The 19,321-nt window shown below is 37.7% G+C and overlaps 2 protein-coding genes across 2 annotated transcripts in view; both read right to left on the bottom strand.

Moving 5' to 3' along the window:
• The window catches only part of ddx52 (DEAD (Asp-Glu-Ala-Asp) box polypeptide 52), a 22,992-nt gene extending 12,874 nt beyond the window's left edge, over positions 1-10,118 (bottom strand). Inside the window, exons 1-6 of the mRNA XM_062049249.1 lie at positions 9,981-10,118; positions 7,884-8,127; positions 7,684-7,811; positions 7,433-7,618; positions 2,109-2,252; positions 1,910-2,021 (exon numbers count right to left, since the gene is read on the bottom strand). Of these exons, the coding sequence (XP_061905233.1) occupies positions 1,910-2,021; positions 2,109-2,252; positions 7,433-7,618; positions 7,684-7,811; positions 7,884-8,127; positions 9,981-10,094 (928 nt within the window). The 5' untranslated portion in view covers positions 10,095-10,118. The remainder of the gene's footprint in view (positions 1-1,909; positions 2,022-2,108; positions 2,253-7,432; positions 7,619-7,683; positions 7,812-7,883; positions 8,128-9,980) is intronic.
• Positions 10,119-14,187: 4,069 nt separating this feature from the next.
• heatr6 (HEAT repeat containing 6) overlaps positions 14,188-19,321 on the bottom strand; it is a 46,523-nt gene continuing 41,389 nt past the window's right edge. The window contains 1 exon segment of the mRNA XM_062049248.1: positions 14,188-17,399. Within this exon segment, the coding sequence (XP_061905232.1) occupies positions 16,855-17,399 (545 nt within the window). The 3' untranslated portion in view covers positions 14,188-16,854.

Raw genomic sequence — 19,321 nt, 5'->3', positions numbered from 1 at the left:
TAACTTATAAAGTGCAATTTTAAATTTCCCGCTAAACTTCCGGTTGAAAACGTCTCTGTATGATGACGTATGCGCGTGACGTCAAACGTTGAAACGGAAGTATTCGGACGCCATTGAATCCAATGCAAAAAAGCTCTGTTTTCATCTCAAAATTCCACAGTATTCTGGACATCTGTGTTGGTGAATCTTTTGCAATTTGTTTAATGAACAAAGAAGACTGCAAAGAAGAAAGTTGTAGGTGGGATCGGTGTATTAGCGGCTGGCTGCAGCAACACAAACAGGAGGACTTTGAGGTGGATAGCAGACGCGTTATCCGCCGCTATCCGCCGCTATCCAGCGACCGCATCGGTGATCGGGTGAAGTCCTTCGTCGCACCGTCGATCGCTGAAACGCAGGTGAGCACGGGTGTTGATGAGCAGATGAGGGCTGGCTGGCGTAGGTGGATAGCTAATGTTTTTAGCACAGCTCTGTGAGGTCCCGTTGCTAAGTTAGCTTCAATGGCGTCGTTAGCAACAGCATTGTTAAGCTTCGCCAGGCTGGAAAGTATTAACCGTGTAGTTACATGTCCATGGTTTAATAGTATTGTTGATCTTCTGTCTATCCTTCCAGTCAGGGGTTTATTTATTTTGTTTCTATATGCAATTAAGCCCGATGCTATCACGTTAGCTCCGTAGCTAAAGAGTTTTGCCGATGTATTGTCGTGGAGATAAAAGTCACTGTGAATGTCCATTTTGCGTTCTCGACTCTCCTTTTCAAGAGGATATAGTATCCCAGGTGCTTTCAAATACAAATCCGTGATCCACAATAGAAAAAGGAGAGAGTGTGGAATCCAATGAGCCAGCTTGTACCTAAGTTACGGTCAGAGTGAAAAAAGAAGCGTCCTGCACTGCACTCTAGTCCTTCACTCTCACGTTCCTCATCCACGAATCTTTCATCTTCGCTCAAATGAATGGGGTAATCATCGCTTTCTCGGTCCGAATCGCTCTCGCTGAATTGTAAACAATGTGGAAATGTGAGGAGCCTTTCAACCTGTGACGTCACGCTACTTCCGCTACAGGCAAGGCTTTTTTTTTATCAGCAACCAAAAGTTGCGAACTTTATCGTCAATGTTCTCTACTAAATCCTTTCAGCAAAAATATGGCAATATCGCGAAATGATCAAGTATGACACATAGAATGGATCTGCTATCCCCGTTTAAATCAAAAAAATTCATTTCAGTAGGCCTTTAATAGATGTCATCAGTGTTTGAACCTGACAGTGACCATCAGGTTCTTGGTCACATCCCTGACTAGGGTCCTTCTAACCCAATCGCTCAGCTCTAGGAAGAGTCCTGGTGGTTCCAAACCTATTTTTATTTACGGATGATGGCGGCCACTTTGCTCATCGGGACCTTCAAAGCAGCACATATTTTTCCGTATCCTTCCCCAGATTTGTGCCTGGAGACAACCCTGTCTCTGAGGTCTACAGACAATTCCTTGGACTTCATGCTTAGTTGGTGCTCTGTCAGGTGGGGGACCCTTTTATATAGACAGGAGTGTGCCTTTCCAAATCATGTCCAATCAACTAAGTTCACCACAGGTGGACTCCAATTAAGCTGTAGGAACATCCCAAGGCTGCCGTTGTGTCCTTGGGCTAGACGCTTTGTCCACCTGCTGCCGGTGCCACTCACACTGCTTTAAATGCAGCGTAAATGTCGATAACGGGTGTCACCATGTAAAGCGCTTTGAGTCTCTAGAGAAAAAGCGCTATATAAAATGCAAAATGCATCAGGGTATAGATTTTAGGACATATCGCCCATCTCTATCCCTATTCAGCCAAATACTGGACCGTATTTGTTTACTTGTTTGCTGTCCTTCATTTAACTTGGTACACTTATTTTAGCACTCGGATTACAACATTTATTACTTACCGTATTTTTTGTTGGACTGAGGTCCGTATTTCTTGGCGGCCACGGACGCTTTGTCTATGATGTGGATCCGAAACCCCGCCCCCTCCGATAGGCGGAGCATCTCACGGTAGGTCTGGAAACAAAATTGTGATGCGGTGACTTTGGGTGGACGGCGGAAGGAAAGGCAACTATGAAACATTCTGACTGTCACGAAAGGTACCTGGCTGGCGAGTTCCCTAGTGGGCGAGATGACCACGGCTCTGAAGCCCAGCTTGGCGGGTTGTCGGAGGTGGGCGAGCAGCGGGATACAGAAGGCCAAAGTCTTTCCGGATCCTGTCGGAGCGCAGGCCAGGATCTCGCGGCCCTGAAGGAGACGCCAATAGTCTTATTACTGTATTAAATCACACCTTTGTATTTTGACTTTGTGGAATATTTGAGGTGGCGACTTGTCCAGGGTGCGCCCCGCCTTCCGCCCGAATGTAGCTGAGATAGGCTCCAGCAGCCCCCGCGACCCCGAAAGTGACAAATGGTAGAAAATGGATGGATGGATGTGTTGAATATATTATCACACAACTCTTCTGCTTAAGGGCTGTTGCTATAGTTATTGTCAATTGTGCTGAAGTGGTATTTTTCTTTGTCTGTGCAAAGCTGGCAATCCAAAAGATTCATATCAATCAATCAATCAAAGTTTACTTATATAGCCCTAAATCACGAGTGTCTCAAAGGGCTGCACAAGCCACAACGACATCCTTGGCTCAGATCCCACATCAGGGTAAGAAAAAACTCAACCCAATGGGATGACAATGAGAAACCTTGCAGGGGACCGCAGATGTGGGGACCCCCTCCCCCCGGGCGACCGGTGCAATGGACGTCGAGTGGATCTAGCATAATAGTGTGAGAGTACAGTCCATAGTGGATTTAACATAATAGTGAGAGTTCAGTCCATAGTGGATCTAACATAATATTGTGAGAGTCCAGTCCACAGTGGATCTAACATAATATTGTGAGAGTCCAGTCCATTGTGGATCTAACATAATATTGTGAGAGTCCAGTCCATAGTGGATCTAACATAATAGTGTGAGAGTCCAGTCCATAGTGGATCTAACACAATAGTGTGAGAGTCCAGTCCATAGTGGATCTAACATAATAGTGTGAGAGTCCAGTCCATAGTGGGGCCAGCAAGAGAGTTATTGTTTGATCTTTGTAATTTTTACCTAACTGTACAACATATCAAGGCAGCTGTTTTTAAATGTGCTCTACAAATAAACCTTGGCCCTGAATCATTAAAATACAGTGGAAAAAACTGCCTATTTTACGCCTGAAAATAGACAAGAATACAAAATGTACCCCTTTGGAGAAGAATGTGTTTGGATGACGCACACATTTGGAGTCACTTACTATATCTATATCATATCTATATCAGTGTCTGTGTCCAAGGCCGAACGCAGACGGAGCAGAGACAAGGCGATATCACCAGTGTCAACACATTTGCATTTCTTGTATAATCGTACATTGTGTCTAACTGGAGCTGTCGAGATTACCCCCTTCCCTCAGCGACAGCTTCAGTGACCTCCCAAATAAATAGAGGAAGCACGTGGGCTAGACTTTAGAGCAAAGTTTGGATCTGTAACTAGAGTACAGCCCAAGTAACGTCTTTCCTCAATTGAGCAAAATGTAACTCTGTCTCTGCAGGATTCCTTGCTTCTCGACTGTTTTAATAGATGTCATCAGTGTTTGAACCTGACAGGATGGATTACTTTGGAGTCAATATCTTGTAGTACAGTGGAACCTCGATTTACAAACACCTTTATTTATAAAAACATTTTGTTTCCGGTTTATTACATACGAAAGGGAAGTTGACTGTATTATTCTCACTAATGTCTTGAATACTGCTATTGGATGCAGGGTTTCCCACACATTCATTTATTTGTGGCGGCCCGCCACGAAAGAATTACGTCCGGCACAAATTAAAAAAAATTTTTTTAAATTTAAAAAAAAAAAAATCTTTTTTATTTTTTATTTTTTTGTCCTGTCCAGCTTCTCAGGCAAATCATATAGTTGATGTAGATGCCCATATAGGCTGTTCACATTTACTTTACAAAAGAGAAGTGTAGGATACTTCTCTTGTTGCCTTATTTGTATTTGACTTTATTAAATGTATTTCTATTAGAAACACAACATGTGTATATAACAAAGGGTGCAAAGTGTGCAGGCAGTAGGAAACACATGGTTAAGTGTAGGGAGTAAAACTGATGGCAGTCTAAAGTTCAACATTTTTGGAGCTCTTTGTTCAGTGGATCAGATGTTTGATGAAGCTCTGTGTCTATCTACCACCACTACTGTTTTATGTTTATTTGTTACTGACTGTGGCAGGACACCTGTTTCACTTTATGTTGCTGGTAAATAATATGCTTGTAGTAGTAGGCTAAAGTTAAATGATTTAGTATGCACTAATTAAAGGGGCAGAGCTTTGAGACATTTTAGCTTTTATATTTTATAAGATATATTTTTTGTAAGAACCACAATTAATAAATATATTTCAGTGAATAACTTATTGTTCAAATCTGTATATAAATATGTACATAAAGTGTTGTAATTATATTGTTGGATGGATGGACGTTTAAAACAAAACTGTTATTATTAATTAGTAAGTATAAATTTTTTGAGCCTTTTTAGAGAAAATCAAATCATTGCAGTAAATTATGCAAATTACTTGACGGTGACCACGCCCATAGCCACGCCCCCACCGCCACAGGTATCTTGGCAGTTTATGGGAAACACTGGAATACTTTGTTTTAGCGCTTTCATGGGGAGTTTACTGACAGATATAAGTAAGAACTTTACACTACTTTATATTAGAAATGGCAACAGCGGAGGATGAATGTCAGATAACAAGAAGATAAGAGAAAAAGAAGAAGCTTATCAACTACGGTGTCGGCACCAACTACAAAGGCGGACGCGCGCAATTTTTCAGGATTTATGCAGATCCTAAATACAGATCAGCAGGTACCAGAAGGTAAGAAAAGTTTCTTTCCCATAATATTGCGAAACAAAACGCCAGATAATATGTCTTACCTTATACACACACCATAATAATACTCCTTTGTTGAAGCACAGTACAATCCATCAAGCGGTGCGGCTTCATAGCTTACCAAAGTCCTACTAAAACATTTTAATAGATTTTTGAGCGCTGTGTGTAATGTTCTATATTATCAATGGAACATATAAAATGTTGGTGTTGTTTACTTGAGTCATATTGCCATCATATTGCAGTCTACACGTATCTATTATGTTTGACTGCCATTTACTGGTCACACTAATCATTACACCATGTACCAAATAAAATTGCTTCGAGGTCGGTAAGCAAAACCAGAATTATTCTGTACATTAGGCGCACCGGACTCTAAGGCTCACCAGGGTTTCCGCCTTAACAAAAAAGAGCCACTGCCTAAACTAAAGTTTTGGGTTTTTTTTTGTCCTGTCCAGCTTCTCAGGCAAATCATATAGTTGATGTAGATGCCAGGGTTTCCCGCAGCGCTTTGTTGCTAAGGCGGCCGCCTTAACAACAAAGAGCCACCGCCTAAACTAAAGTATTTTTATTTTGTCCTGTCCAGCTTCTCAGGCAAATCATATACAGTGTTTCCCATAAACTGCCAAGATACCTGTGGCGGTGGGGGCGTGGCTATGGGCGTGGTCACCATGACATCATCGAGTAATTTGCATAATTTACTACAATGATATGATTTTCTCTAAAAAGGCTCAAAAAATGTATACTTACTAATTAATAATAACAGTTTTGTTTTAAACGTCCATCCATACATTTTACAATATAATTACAACACTTTATGTACATATTTATATACAGATTTGAACAATAAGTTATTCAATGAAATATATTTATTAATTGTAGTTCTAACAAAAAATATATCTTATAAAATATAAAAGCTAAAATGTCTCTTAAAGCTCTGCCCCTTTAATTAGTGCATACTAAATCATTTAACTTTAGCCTACTACTACAAGCATATTATTTACCAGCAACATAAAGTGAAACAGAGGCAGAGGTGTCCTGCCACAGTCAGTAACAAATAAACAGAAAACAGTAGTGGTCAAATACAAAAAAGGCAACAAGAGAAGTATCCTACACTTCTCTTTTGTAAAGTAAATCTGAACAGCCTATATGGGCATCTACATCAACTATATGATTTGCCTGAGAAGCTATACAGGAGAAAAAATTAAAATAAAAAATAAAAATGTTTTATTTGTGGCGGACGTAATTCTTTCGTGGCGGGCCACCACAAATAAATTAATGTGTGGGAAACACTGCATATAGTTGATGTAGACATTAGCTCATTTTGCGGTGTGTGCGTGTGTGTGTGTGTGTGTTACGGACAGCAAAGCCCTGTCTGGCTGAGAGAAAGACAAGCATTATTGACCTACAGTTAATAACTAAGTTATTTCACTTTACCTTTTTCTGTGTTGAAGCAGCAAAAAAGGACATTATGTTAAATGAAGAGTTTCTGTCTCCGATAGTTGATATCATAATGTAACTGCATCATGAAGCCTACATGAACTCCATGGTGTTCAGGGATGAATTGTCTCTCCTATTGCTATTGTACTATTTTTTCAGCTATAGTTACATGAATCATTAGTAATGTAGCAGCCTAGTTTTGAATGGCAGGGTCCCTGCTATCACATGTTGATACAAATATAACATTTACATCATAAAAATCAACTACAGGCTTCCCAAATGCTGTAATAAATGAAGCATGATGAGTTGAGCATATGTCAGCATGTGGCCCCACTTTTAACTCTTTTTTGCAAACGCTTATTTACAGTAAGTCATTCATTTGACTTACCGGTAGTCATTATTTTGTCTTAGTAAGTCAATATTTACTAAGTCAAAATAATGACATACTTAGTATCTCAGGTAACTAGGACTGTTTTGTGTTTTGTTTTTACTTTACGGAAAAAATATGGAGATATATATCGTATATTGCCATTCAGCATACGGAGCGGAAAACACAACCAAAAATTGCAGGCTTCTTCACGCGACGAAGCCGGCCTACTTCACCACAGTCTGTAGTCTATTGCCCCCCAGGCAGCGATGAGGTGGAGGCGGGATGGTGGCGACAGGCCAAATTACACTGTTCCATACACCCACCCAGCCCCTTCCCCGTGGAGAGACACCACCTTAACTAACACATTTTCTGGAGGAAACACTGCTCACTGTCGACTTTTGAGGGGAAAAAAGGATTTTAAGTGCGCCTTATAGTCCGGAAAATACGATACATAAAATATAAGTCAAATTATTTATGTTGTAGGTGACAAAGCAAATTGTCGTATTTAATAATCCATCCATCCATTCTATTTTTACCGCTTGTTCCTCTTGGATAAATGTCAATAATGATACAATATTTTATAAATATATCAAGGCTCAATAAAAAAAACAAGCTGCATGTTGAACACCTGTTTTTCAGATATTGATATTTAAGAGGTTACCCTGCATTTACACAACATAGTGTGTGTGTGTGTGTGTGTACCCACATGCATCATGACAGGGATGGTCTGCATCTGAATAGGCGTGGGTGACGTCAAGCCGGCATTCCGGATATTCTCGAGGATCCTCGGGTTCAGTCGGTACTCAGACTGGATCTCCTCAAACGTGCACACGGGTTCCGGCATGTCGCTGCCGTGCACGTTGATGCGGTGCTGAGCGCGGACGCGGTTCACCTAAACCGGCGGGACAAGACTTGCGTAAGGACACGGCGTATTCCTGCGTGGTGAAAGAGTCGGACCTTCTCCTGATGAAGCTGCTTCAGCCTTTTTAGAGAAGACTTCTCCTTGCCGTCACCCGGAAGGTTCTGGATCTTTCCGTCCAGCGAGGACGTCCAGGTGATGCCCGAGTCGTTCAGCGCATTAGCATCTGCAGACGTTACATTTGAAATGGAGTTACATCACCTGGAAACACTTTGCTGGAGTCGCAGATTATTGTTACCTGCTGGCGCCACCTGCTGGTTAGTCTCAGTCATGTTTCCCTCATTATCACATCGTTTTCTCTTGGCACCCACATTAATTTCACTCTCCTCTTCTTCATTATCATCATCATCATCTGTATCATCTTCCCTCTCCTCCAATCGATCTTTCGCTTTCTTCTGAGCTTGACTCGTCACGCCTGTGCCGAAGTAATCGATCGCAGAGAGCCGATCCGACGATGTGTCTCCCTCGTGCGTCCGTGCAACCTTTACATTCAACAAAAGTACACATATAGGACATTTCATTTTGTTGTTTTATAAAAAATCATATTATAACATCGCCAAACATGGACGCATAATGACGATAACCACGTTATTCCAATCGAGATTAGACAAAATCGGAGCTAACCGTGCTCCCGCCGTTGTAATAACTACATAGTTCAGTCAATTAAGTAATAAAATATCAATACCACGTTTACCTTAAAGCGAGCAGCTTTATATATATCTTTAGTTGCTTTATTGAGTTTACAACCCCCTAGCGCTATTTTGTACTGTTTGTGTACTTGTTTTGATTATTATTATTTATTTGATTATATGTAAATGTTGAATATTATGAATAAAGGTTTTGAAAATCAAAAAAATGATTATAATAAAAAAAAAATACATGGTTGAAAATGATCAATTAAATCTTAGAAAATGATTGAAAGTATAAAAGCCCTTAAATTGATATCTTTATTGAAAAAAATGTAAGTGATTTAATTAGCAAAAAAAAAAAAAAAAAATTACATTCAACATACGTACACACATGGGACATTTCATTTTGTTGTTTTATAAAAAATTATATTTATGACACCGCCAAACATGGACGCATGATGACGATAACCACGTTGTCCCATCGAGATTAGATAAAATCGGAGCTAACCGTGTAATAACTACATAGTTCAGTCATTTAAGTCATAAAATATCAATACCACGTTTACCTTAAAGCGAGCAGCTTTTTATATATATATATATACATATATATATACATATATATATATATATATATATATATATATATATATATAGATATATATATATATACGGTATATATATAAATATGTGTGTATATATATTTTGCATTCTTTAATTGCTTTATTGAGTTTACAACCCCCTGGCGCTATTTTGTACTGTTTATGTACCGTACTTATTTTGATTATTATGTGTACGTATGTTGAATATTATAAATAAAGGTATTGAAAATCAAAAATAATAATTTAAAAAAATACATGGTTTAAAATGATCAATTAAATCTTGGAAAAAGATTGAAAGTATAAAAGCCCTTAAATTAATATCTTCATTAAAAAATATTCAAGTGATTTAATTAGCAAAAAAACCAAAAACATTTACATTCAACATAGGTACACATATGGGACAATTCATTGTGTTGTTTTATAAAAATCATATAACACCGCCAAACAAGGACGCATGACGATTAGACAAAATCGCAGCTAACCGTGCTCCCGCCGTCGTAATAACCACATAGTTCAGTCAATTAAGTAATAAAATATCAATACCACGTTTACCTTAAAGCGAATAAGCTTTATATATATATATATATATATATATATATATATATATATATATATATATATATATATATATATATATATATATATATTGCATTCTTCTTTAGTTGCTTTAATGTGTTTACAACCCCCTGGTGCTATTTTGTACCGTTTCTGTACTTGTTTTGATTATTATTATTTATTTGATTGTATGTAAATGTTGAATATTATAAATAAAGGTTTTGAAAATCAAAAATAAATAAAAATTACATGTTTAAAATTGTCAATTAAATCTTGGAAAATGATTGAAAGTATAAAAGCCCTTAAATTTAGATCTTTATTGAAAAAAATTAAGGTGACTTACTTAGCAAAACACTTTACATTCAACGTACGTACACATATAGGAAATTTCATTTTGTTGTTTTATAAAAAATATATTATAACACCGCCAAACATGGACGCATGATGATGATAACCACGTTGTTCCATCGAGATTAGCTAACCTTGCTCCCACCGTTGTAATAACTACATAGTTCAGTCAATTAAGTCATAAAATATCAATACCACGTTTACCTTAAAGCGAGCAGCATCCTGACCGAACCTTTTTAGGTCAAACTTAGCTCCGGCTCCGAGTTTCCGAAACAACTCGAAGGCGTCCATCTTGGAAACGGCGGAAGTGACGGACATTGATCAACATCCGGGTCATCGATCCACATCCGGTTCAGCGAGCGTACAACGTTACGACTTCGACATTATTTTTATTTTTTAAATATAAGTGGGAAAATATCCAACGTTACACAACGCAGTATTAAATTATTGCCACAATTAACCTAATTTATTGGAGAAAAAAAATATATATATATATTTTCTATTGTATTTTTTAAAAATATATTTTTTATCGCGCGTCATTGTTGTCTAACTATCCTAGTTTTTATGCTATGAATGTTTTATGATTCATAACCAGCCAATTGTTAAATATTAACAGTAAAATCCAAAATGGTTTATCATAGTGTACACCTCCACTAATGGACATTGGAGTGTTACTTTCAAAGGCAAAATTAAAGTATTGCTAGAAACATCATTTTATATGGGACTTTATTGTATTATATGTATAGTACATGTTCCAAAAAGAAAAAAAGCATAAAACACAGTATATTTAAATATACTAAATGTAAAAAAGGGAATAAATATTCAAAATAATCTAGTTTGGTTACGCCATCATGAGCGCAACACAAGGTTGTAAAAGTTTCAACTACAATTCTAAATAGGATGTCAAAAGCAAACTGAAATCAAATACACACAGCTTAAAGATTGATCAATACCTATTTAAATTTAGTAACACATAAATATGATGATTTATCAAAATATAAAAGAAATATACCTGAACAGAAGGCTCATGATGGTTACACCAAAAAGTAACGCTATGAATCGTGTTTTTCCAAGTTTTTGAAGCATTTTTATGCTATTTCCAAGCATCTCCTTTTTATTATCGTTGATTTTTAAATGGTCAAACTCATGCATATTATATATGCATGCCCTAGTAAACAAAAACAAAAAGTCATATTTATTTTGATTGTTACATTTTGAAGTACATTTGTGCAGGTGGGTGCGAATGTAGCCATTACCAGAGCTGTACACCATAGTAGTAAATGCAGACCAAGAAACGACTAGAGTTATAATAAGTAGAATACATGTGACTTTATTGTGAAAATGTGAAATGATTTGCAAATACTCTAAAATTCAAAGTATTATTCTGTGTAAATCAGGGGTCTCAAACACGCGAGACGTTATTTTACACCTTAATATGAAAATGTAATGGTAGTGCGGCCCGCAAGTTTTATATGAATGGCGCTTGACAGCGTCATACTTGTAAACCCTCCCGGAAATCTCCAGGGGCAACCATTCTCCCGAATTTCTGCCGATTTTCACCCAGACAACAATATTAAGGGTGTGCCGTGACGGCACTGCCTTTAGCGTCCTCTACAAACAGCGTGCCAGCCCAGTCACATGTTGTGTTTGGCTTCTGTAGACACACGTAAGCGACTGCAAGGCATACTTGATCAACAGCCACACAGGTCACACTGAGGGTGGCCGTATAAACAACTTTAACACTGTTACAAATATGCGCCACACTGTGAACCCACACCAAACAAGAATGACAAACACATTTCGGGAGAACATCCGCACCGTAACACAACCGAACAAATACCCAGAATCCCACGCAGCCCTAACTCTTCCGGGCTACAATATACACCCCCCCTACATGTTTCATTACAAACTGCACCGTAGTGAACCACGCTTAAGTGTGTTGGAACTGCTAGCAGGCAGATATTTAACAGATACGGAGCATTTAAGGCAAATTTTTAATAGCACACTTGAAGGAACAAGTTTGCGGAAGGCCGTGTTGTGAGTTGTCCAGTGAAAGGTTGTACAAATGCTTTCAAGTTAAACCCCTCATGGGCCGCTCACGTGTCTCAGAAACGCAGGTGTTTTGCAGATAATAGTATTGGTGACAGTTGTTAGCGTTCCTTCACAGTGAGAAGGTCCTGGGTTCGAATCCCACCAGTTATTTTATCGTAAATTGTGCAGATTTGTTTTTACAGCGTACATACAGAGTTGAATATGAATAAGTGCCATCATTTGTTTCGCCTTGTGATTTTATACGGTTTAAAGACCCTTAAAAGACACTACTTTTTACATTTTGCTACACACGTTAGGTATTTTTGCACATAATATCGTTATCGCCGATACCAGCCAGTATTTTACCCGCTATCGGATCAGAAAGAAAACCAGCGGTATCGCACATAAGTGAAAAGTCTGTCAAATTAAATTCTTTTTTTTCCGTCCGTTTGTGTCCTGGAACACATTTAGGTAATAACATTATTATAACGACATTACTATAACTAGCAAACACATTGTCTTCCACGGGGACACCAGAGGACACACGACAGCTGATACGCTTCAGGACAAACAACGAGAAGGATTTCCTCAAATCAAAGTTTGCTGCCAAGAAAATGTGGGAGTGAGTATAACGTACATTTTATATTATACATATATATATATATTTTTTTGCATCTCTGCTAGGGCTGGGCGACATGGCTTAAAACCATCAGGTTGAAGTGTTTTACATCGGTCGATATCGATAATTATTCATATTTTTTATGAATTATAAGGACCAGGAGAATACTATAGTAAATGTAAAAAAATGTTCCCATTTTTGTTTATATATATATATATATATATATATAGTAAAAATGGAAATATAAAAATAAAATACAATTTTTAATCATATCACATACGTACATATAGATTAAAAATAAATACATATAAAATAAAATGTATTTAAATGTAAAAAATAAATAAAAATACATAGCAATTACGCACATATATATATATATATATATATATAGAAACATATATATACGTATACACATACATATATATATATACATATACACATACATATACACATACATACATATATATGTGCGTAATTTCTATGTATTTCTATTTATTTAAAACAAATAAACTATATATATATATACTGTATATATGTGTGTGTGTGTGCGTAATTTCTATATGTATTTTATTTATTTTTTTACATTTAAATATATTTTGTCAGTTTATTTTTGTATGTATTTATTTTTATTCTATATGTATGTATGTATGTGATATGATTAAAAATTTTATTTTATTTTTATATTTCCATTTTTACTATATATATGTGTGTATATATATATGTGTGTATATGTATATATATATATATATATATATATATATATATATATATATATACATATGTGTGTGTGCGTAATTTCTATATGTATTTTTATTTATTTTTTACATTTAAATATATTTTGTCAGTTTATTTTTATATGTACTTATTTTTATTCTATATGTATATGATATGATTAAAAATTGTATTTTGATATTTCCATTGTTACATTATATATATATATATATATATATATATATATATATATATATGTCTTAATTAGATTATCCAAAAAATAGTGCTCGATACCGTGGTAGAGCGTAATATGTATGTGTTCCTCAATCCTCAGGAGATTTCTCCTGAGGATTGAGGAAAAACCCTCATGAAACAGGCCTGTAGAGATGAAATAGTCTTGTGATTTTTTTCCCACACATATATATATATATATATATATATATATATATATATATATATATATATATATATATATATATATATATATATATATATATATATATATATATATATATATATATATATATATATATATATATATATATATATGTATATATATATTTTTAACATATGGAAAACACTCAATGTAAACAACATTGTAAAATCACATTGAACACCTAATAAAAAGCTCTTAAAATAGAGGTGCAAAAATACGGAATATGTAAGAAATGCTTCATAAAGTGTGAAAATGTAAACATAGAGAAACCTGAGTGAGTGTAACATGAATATTATATCATACATAGTTTTCTTTGCATCTCTGTTAGTGCTGGGCGACAGGCTGGAAACTGCATCAGGTTTTACATCAGTCGAGCTCCATAATTATTGATATTTGTTGGATTTACGGAAGATAAAGACCAGGAGAAACATTTTAAATTAAATTTTTTAAATATATATATATATATATATATATATATATATATATATATATATACATATATATATATATATATACATACATACATATATATATGTGTGTATTTTATATGTATTTTTCTATTGACATTTACATTATACAAGACGTTCTCAGAAAATTAGAATATTGTGATAAAGTCCTTTATTTTCTGTAATGCAATTAAAAAAACAAAAATGTCATACATTCTGCATTAATTACACATCAACTGAAATATTGCAAGCCTTTTATTATTTTAATATTGCTGATTATGGCATACAGTTTAAGAAAACTCAAAAATCCTATCTCAAAAAAATAGAACATTTCCTCAGGCCAAGTAAAAAAAAAAGATTTATAACAGCAAAACAAAATCAAACATTTGAAAATGTCAATGAATGCACTCAGTATTTGCTTGAGAATCCTTTTGCACGGATGACTGCACCAATGCGGCGTGGCATGGAGCCAATCAGCCTGTGGCATTGCTGAGGTGGCATGGAGGCAATCAGCCTGTGGCATTGCTGAGGTGGCATGGATGCAATCAGCCTGTGGCATTGCTGAGGTGGCATGGAGCCAATCAGCCTGTGGCATTGCTGAGGTGGCATGGAGGCCCAGGATGCTTTAATGGCGACCTTTAGCTCATTCGCATTATTGTCTTTCAGCTTCTTCTTCACAATACCCCACACATTCTTTTGATGTTGTTCAGTGTCAGCTGACAGAGAAATCTAAGGTGATGTCATTTTCAAATGGTAAACGTCTGCCATTGAACATTCCAAAAATAACTGATCGTGAGGTTGAACTTGAAACGGTCACGACATTTAAGTGTTATTGATGAGAACTTGTCTTTAAAATATCACTTTAAAAAAACCTTAAAATGATTTGATTCTGACCACTTTTATGCTTTTGCTAGATTACGGAGACTTGCTTTTTTAAGAATGCACTTGAAAAAACTGTTTAGCACGGTGACTTAACGTTTTATTACTGCTTGTGGCAACCTTGTCCACCATTGCTGTTAGAAGAATTTGATCTAAGTTATCACAAAAACTTTGTGTTTCAATGAGTTCCCAGCGGGAAGCAAAAACACGTCTTGGAACCTACCAAGAAGAAGGCTTGTAAAACTCCACTGTGTAGGGGGGGAAGCAACATGAAGGTGTTCTGTTTTCTTTCATGTATTGTAATCAACAGAAAGATATTGTTTTAACCCAAGGACTACAAAGCGGAGAGAAGGCACGATCTGCCCAAGTTCCGGACACCGCTTTTTTGAAGTCTTTTACGAACCTTTCTTTGAACTGTTTTAAGACCTTTTCTATGAAGTGTTTACGACCTTTTCTTTTGAACTGTTCTGTAACCAAAGGCAACGCTGTTTACGACCCACGTCCCTTTGGAAGCAGCTGTTGCCACGTGGTCAGGGAAAGTCCAAATAAAGGAGGAGGCGTACAATGTTTGGCCAGAGCGTGCTGAGACACTGTCACAAGGGTCCATGCGTCTCTCCTCAAATTGAGGCAAATTTAATTCTGTCTTTGTTTCATTCTTTGCTTCTTGTCTTGTTTAATAGATGTCATCAGTGTATGAACCTGACAATTGCACTTTGTATGAAAAGACAAACTGTCCATATTTTTCCTCGAGGGTTGTTTTTTTATTACTAAATCACCTGTTGGTGTGGTTCCCCCTTATTGATGCTCTTTTATGTGTAGAGACTCCGGTGTGCGGTCACATGGCATCCTTGGCGCGTTGGTTCCTGTAGTCCAGTGTTTTTCAACCTTTTTTGAGCCAAGGCACATTTTTTGCGTTGAAAAAATCCGGAGGCACACCACCAGCAGAAATCGTTAAAAAAGAAAGTCAGTTGACAGTAAAAAGTCGTTGTCACAATTGTCGGATATGAATTCAAAGCATAACCAAGCATGCATCACTATAGCTCTTGTCTCAAAGTAGGTGTACTGTCACATCCCGCCGTGAGTTTTCCTGTGTGTAGTGTTTTAGTTCTTGTCTTGCACTCCTAATTTGGTGTTGATTGTCATGTCATGTACAAATGTACTTTGTGGACGCCGTCTGCTCCGAACGCTGTAAGTCTTTGCTGTCGTCCAGCATTGTTTTTGTTGACTTTGTAGCCAGTTCAGTTTTAGTTTTGTTCTGCATAGCCTTCCCTAAACTTCAATGCCTTTTCTTAGGGGCACTCACCTTTTGTTTATTTTTGGTTTAAGCATTAGACACCTTTTTACCTGCACTCTGCCTCCCGCTGTTTCCCACATCTACAAAGCAATTAGCTACCGGCTGCCACCTACTGATATGGAAGAGTATTACACGGTTACTCATTTGCAGACTCTAATTACTGGTTTGCAAAAAATATTTTTAACCTAAATAGGTGAAATGAGGTAATCTCCCACGACACTGCGGCACAGTGGTTGAAAAACAGTGCGACAGCCAACACAAGGTCAGGCAAATTCCAATGGAAGGAATTACAAAAAGATCGAAGGTCACCTGAACGCATCACTTTGGGGGAATTTCAGGCCATTTTGAAGGATGGAAAAGATGTTTCTATTGGGCACTATAATCTTTTTCTACCTATTGCCTGTTTTAATGTTTACGTTGTGAGTCATTTGTACTTTTAGCTCCTGTTTTTGTTCTATTTGGTGATAAAAAGCTGTTTTTGCTCTCAGTGAGACCTCCATCTTGTCTTCTTCATCCCAAACGCTCGCTCCATTGGAACAACACAGCTTAGGTAGCAGATAACAGACTTTTTTTTTTTTTTCAATGGGGCATTCTATTGGGACAACTAACTGATGAAATGAGGTGAGGATTTAAGGCACGGTGTGTTCAGGGTCTTCAGTACCTCATGGCTCCTCGCAGGCTTGCAGCAAGTTCTCCAAGAAGACAATCAGCACATCCTTGCTGTCGTCCTCCTCCGCCCTCATGGTCTGCAGTCGGGTGGCGGTCTGCCGCAGAGTCCGGACTCTCTGCTGAGGGTCGGGCGCGTCCCCGCCCGCGTCTTTCTCGCCCTCCGCTCCGCCCTCGGCTTGAAGGTACTTGATCAGGTGCTCCCGGACGCCCCGCCCCTCCTCGCCGGCCAGCGAGGCGGCGATGGCGGGCAGGTCCTGCGGCAGGCTGAGGTGGAGCATGTGCAGCAGCGCCTGCGAGAGCGTGTGGCGCAGGCTGGCGCAGTAGCGGTACTCCAGGAAGTTGTGCGTGTCCTCGCTGGTCTCCAGCGCCGCGGCCAGCGAGCGCCACACGCGGCCGAAGCGCTCCGCGTCGCCGTAGCAGCGGCGGTGGGCGGGCACGGCGAGGGCGGCGGCCGACTTGATGCGCACCTTGAAGTTCTTGCAGGACGTGACCACGTCGCAGAGGGAGGAGAAGGCGTCGCCGGACCAGGAGGCGGAGTCTGCGGGGACAAAAGGCAGCTGCTAAGGTAGACGAAGGATGAAGAAAATAAAACATTTTTTATGTCACATGTTCATTTTCAGGGATCAAGGAGGCTGGAGCCTATCCCAGCTGACAGAATTGCCACATAGAGCAGGGGGTCGCACAATCGTTAGCATGCTAATGTTAGCATTTTTGCTAATTTTGCAGATATACACGGCAGCGTCAAATATTTTGTCACTTGACGAATGATACCTGTTAGCATGCTAGCTTCTTTTGAGCAAATTTTGCATCTCCACTCTGCAGCGTCAAATATTTTGTCACTTAGCGAATAATATCTATCAGCATGCTAGATTTTTTTGCTAATTTTGCAGATGTACACCACAGCATCAAATATTTTGTCACTTGACGAATGATACCTGTTAGCATGCTAGTTTTTTTTGCTAATTTTCCAGCTATACACCACAGCGTCAAATATTTTATCACTTGACGAATGATACCTGTTAGCATTCTAACGTTAGCATGCTAGCTTTTTTGTGCAAATTTTGCATCTCCACTCTGCAGCGTCAAATATTATGTCACTTAACAAATAACTTCTATTAACATGCTAGCCTTTTTGCTAATTTTACAGATATACACCACAGCGTCAAATATTTTGTCACTTGATGAATACCTGTTAGCATTCTAACATTAGCATGCTAGCTTCTTTTGAGCAAATTTTGCATCTCCACTCTGCAGCGTCAAATAATTTGTCACTTGACGAGTAATACCTATTAGCATGCTAGATTTTTTGCTAATTTTGCAGATATACACCACAGCGTCAAATATTTTGTCACTTGACGAATGATACCTGTTAGCATTCTAACGTTAGCATGCTAGCTTTTTTGTGCAAATTTTGCATCTCCACTCTGCAGCGTCAAATATTATGTCACTTAACGAATAATATCTATCAGCATGCTAGCTTTTTTGCTAATTTTGCAGATATACACCACAGCGTCACATATTTTGCCACTTGACGAATGATACCTGTTAGCATGCTAGTTTTTTTGCAAATTTACGAGCTATACACCACAGCTTCAAATATTTTGTCACTTGACGAATGATACCTGTTAGCATGCTAGCTTCTTTTGAGCAAATTTTGCATCTCCACTCTGCAGCGTCAAATGTTTTGTCACTTAACGAATAATATCTATCAGCATGCTAGATTTTTTGCTAATTTTGCAGATGTACACCACAGCGTGAAATATTTTGTCACTTGATGAATGATACCTGTTAGCATGCTAGTTTTTTTTGCCAATTTTCCAGCTATTCACCGCAGCGTCAAATATTTTGTCACTTGATGATTGATACCTGTTAGCATGCTAGCTTTTTTTGGGGAAAATTTTGCATATATACACCGCAGCGTCAAATATTTTGGCATTTGACGAATGATACCTGTTAGCATGCTAGTTTTTTTTGCCAATTTTCCAGCTATACACCACAGCGTCAAATATTTTATCACTTGACGAATGATACCTGTTAGCATTCTAACGTTAGCATGCTAGCTTTTTTGTGCAAATTTTGCACCTCCACTCTGCAGCGTCAAATATTATGTCACTTAACGAATAACTCCTATTAACATGCTAGCTTTTTTGCTAATTTTACAGATATACACCACAGCGTCAAATATTTTGTCACTTGATGAATACCTGTTAGCATTCTAACATTAGCATGCTAGCTTCTTTTGAGCAAATTTTACATCTCCACTCTGGAGCGTCAAATAATTTGTCACTTGACGAGTAATACCTATTAGCATGCTAGAGTTTTTGCTAATTTTGCAGATATACACCACAGCGTCAAATATTTTGTCACTTGACGAATGATACCTGTTAGCATTCTAACGTTAGCATGCTAGCTTTTATTGTGCAAATTTTGCATCTCCACTCAGCAGCGTCAAATATTTTG

This window comes from Entelurus aequoreus, linkage group LG05 (assembly GCF_033978785.1).
Source record: "Entelurus aequoreus isolate RoL-2023_Sb linkage group LG05, RoL_Eaeq_v1.1, whole genome shotgun sequence".
Classification (NCBI taxonomy): Eukaryota; Metazoa; Chordata; class Actinopteri; order Syngnathiformes; family Syngnathidae; genus Entelurus; species Entelurus aequoreus.
Note: the sequence above shows the minus strand (reverse complement) of the source record. Positions and strands in the feature narration are given on the sequence as shown.